This window comes from Melampsora larici-populina, assembly GCF_000204055.1.
Source record: "Melampsora larici-populina 98AG31 unplaced genomic scaffold MELLAscaffold_50, whole genome shotgun sequence".
Classification (NCBI taxonomy): Eukaryota; Fungi; Basidiomycota; class Pucciniomycetes; order Pucciniales; family Melampsoraceae; genus Melampsora; species Melampsora laricis-populina.
This window is the reverse complement of record NW_006768814.1, coordinates 466,861-469,148: the sequence shown is the minus strand read 5'-3', so window position 1 is coordinate 469,148 and position 2,288 is coordinate 466,861. Positions and strand designations below refer to the sequence as shown.

The window sequence follows — 2,288 nt, the reverse complement described above, 5'->3', positions numbered from 1 at the left end:
AAGTGTAGTGTTTGAGTGATTTTTATGGTTGAGGGGGAGGGTAAGTACCAACTTGGGTCTCAAATTGGTAATATGGAGATGAAGATGAAGATTTTGAAAGATGAGTCAATAATATAAGTTGCTCCTCATGCAGCCACACAGCTTTCTCATTATAAAACTTTTTCAAAAATCATTCATCATTAATGAGTTTGAGTGACTTTTATGCTTGAGTTGGAGGAATAAGAACTTTTTGGTATCAAGATGCTGGAATATGTGGTTAATGATGTGGAGTTATCAAGGGAAGTTGTTATTAAAAAGTGTGCGCCATGCGGAGAATCACATATTTCATTATGAAGCCCTTTTCATAACTGCTCATCTTCAATTGGTTTGTGTGATGTTTGTCTTCATTTTCACATCAAATGTTTGGAAGTACCTGGGATGCAAGAATTACAAACAATGCATCTCGTGTTTTTAGACAAGATAATCAACACAAATATCACACAAACCAATTGAAGATTATGTAGTTTGTTTTTATATATTTTACAAATGACTGTCTCGCGTAAACACTGTACAAAAGGTTTGAGCGGAATAATTGTGTGCAATAAATGAGGATGGATGATGTGAGGGTCCAACTCCAAGTCACTCGCTGCTTCTCGCACGCCATACCATGAGACAACACATTTTAAGCTTTCTGTCGTTTCCTCGTTTCCGGCTCATAGAAACAATTATGTGTGATGAGGCTTACGTATTGCGGTTGGCGGAAAAAGCAAAGTGTTTCCAAATGTTCAAAAAGGAATTTCGAACGGACATCTGTCTGTCATCTCTTTGTGGGAGTACAGAGATTTCCAATAGTTGACGCAGATCACGCTGGTAGAATGACTTCAGGGAGTCACAGCCACAGTCACACCCATGGCCAAATTTCTCTCGGAAACGATTTGGAAACATAAATGACTACATTTGTGTCATAAATGTCGCTATGCAAAATTGACGTGTCCAGCGGTGGGTGGTTGGCGGTGCTCTTCAGAGCACAGGAGAGCGGCGAGCACCAGTTGGCGAATCTATCAACAGTTTGCTTCTGACTCTTGAACACATCACCCAAAGATTGAAATTATCGAATTCAAAACGCTTGTCCAAATTTCCCCTCGAAACACCAGCGAGTGTCTGTGCTTCTCATCCTTATAATTTCAGTCTTCAAAAGCTCTTTGAGATCCCTCCTCCTCTAAATTTTGGTGAACTCTGCATCATCTACACAATCTCCTCTCCAAATCCCACTTCCTTTATCAAGATGAATTTCAGTACTTGCCACCACTTCATGATTGTCTTTGTCATTTTCAACTTGATTCATTTTAATCAAGGCGACATGACATGCAGCGCATCATTCAAGTATGAGAACGGCTATGCTGGTAAGTAAAGTTTTTCCTGCAGGGCTCGCGAACACAATCGGAACTGTGATCTTAATTTATCGATCCAACTGCATGTCTTCAATTGCACTGGCTAGTTTGTGAAGACCGTAGTATCAGACATTTCCCTGGATCAAGTTGCAGTGCAAGTAAGCGATCTATCCTCCAGCTCTATTAGCAATAGTGCAATACACACTATGAACTGATGTCAGATGAACTTGTACAGCCGGACCGGGCGATTGGCCAAAGGCTCACGGCTGCAGCGGTCTTCAGCAAACAGAATACCGCAGATGTGACGAGTATAGCCTCGTCTCACCTGGCATTCACAGTCAGTGACGTTACAAACATCTAGACTGTGGGCATATGTACCAATGCTGAAAATTACACCCCTTGAAATGCGTGCAACTTTTTACAATAATGAAGGATGTGTGACATTCGATTGTTTCAAAGACCAGATCCATGATTGTACAGCCTTAGAGCATCTCCAACGGTCCTGAATCGCCAAAAGGCGTACAGGCTCGTCTGAAAACATACAGTAAGCTGTATTTTTTCTTTAAAATGATTTCCCTCCACCGCGCACATGATGCAGGGACTTCCAAGGTCGTGCTCCTGCCAAAAACGCCAAAAGCGCACAATATTCCTTTTAAAAGTTGACTGATATCTCATTGACTATATACTTGATATGTAATTTCTTTCGATTATCATATCTATCTTTGGACGCATGTGGTATGATTATGTCCTAAACGTCGCCAATACTGCTTCCTGCATCTTTTGCGAGAGCCCTTCATATATGAAGGTGCTGACATGTGATACCCGGTATTCCTCAGAACAAAATTCACACACATGGCCAGATGTGAGAAAGCTGGCCACCGTTGGATGGTCGTTTTTTGACCTGACCCTGTAAACGTA

General features: G+C 41.4%; 1 protein-coding gene across 1 annotated transcript in view; it reads left to right on the top strand.

Moving 5' to 3' along the window:
* Window positions 1–1,364: 1,364 nt before the first annotated feature.
* Window positions 1,365–2,288, top strand: part of MELLADRAFT_111108 (uncharacterized protein) — a gene marked incomplete at both ends in the record, with an annotated part of 1,966 nt that continues 1,042 nt past the window's right edge. Inside the window, 3 exons of the mRNA XM_007415377.1 lie at window positions 1,365–1,382; window positions 1,478–1,528; window positions 1,606–1,707. Coding sequence (XP_007415439.1) covers window positions 1,365–1,382; window positions 1,478–1,528; window positions 1,606–1,707 — 171 coding nt within the window. The remainder of the gene's footprint in view (window positions 1,383–1,477; window positions 1,529–1,605; window positions 1,708–2,288) is intronic.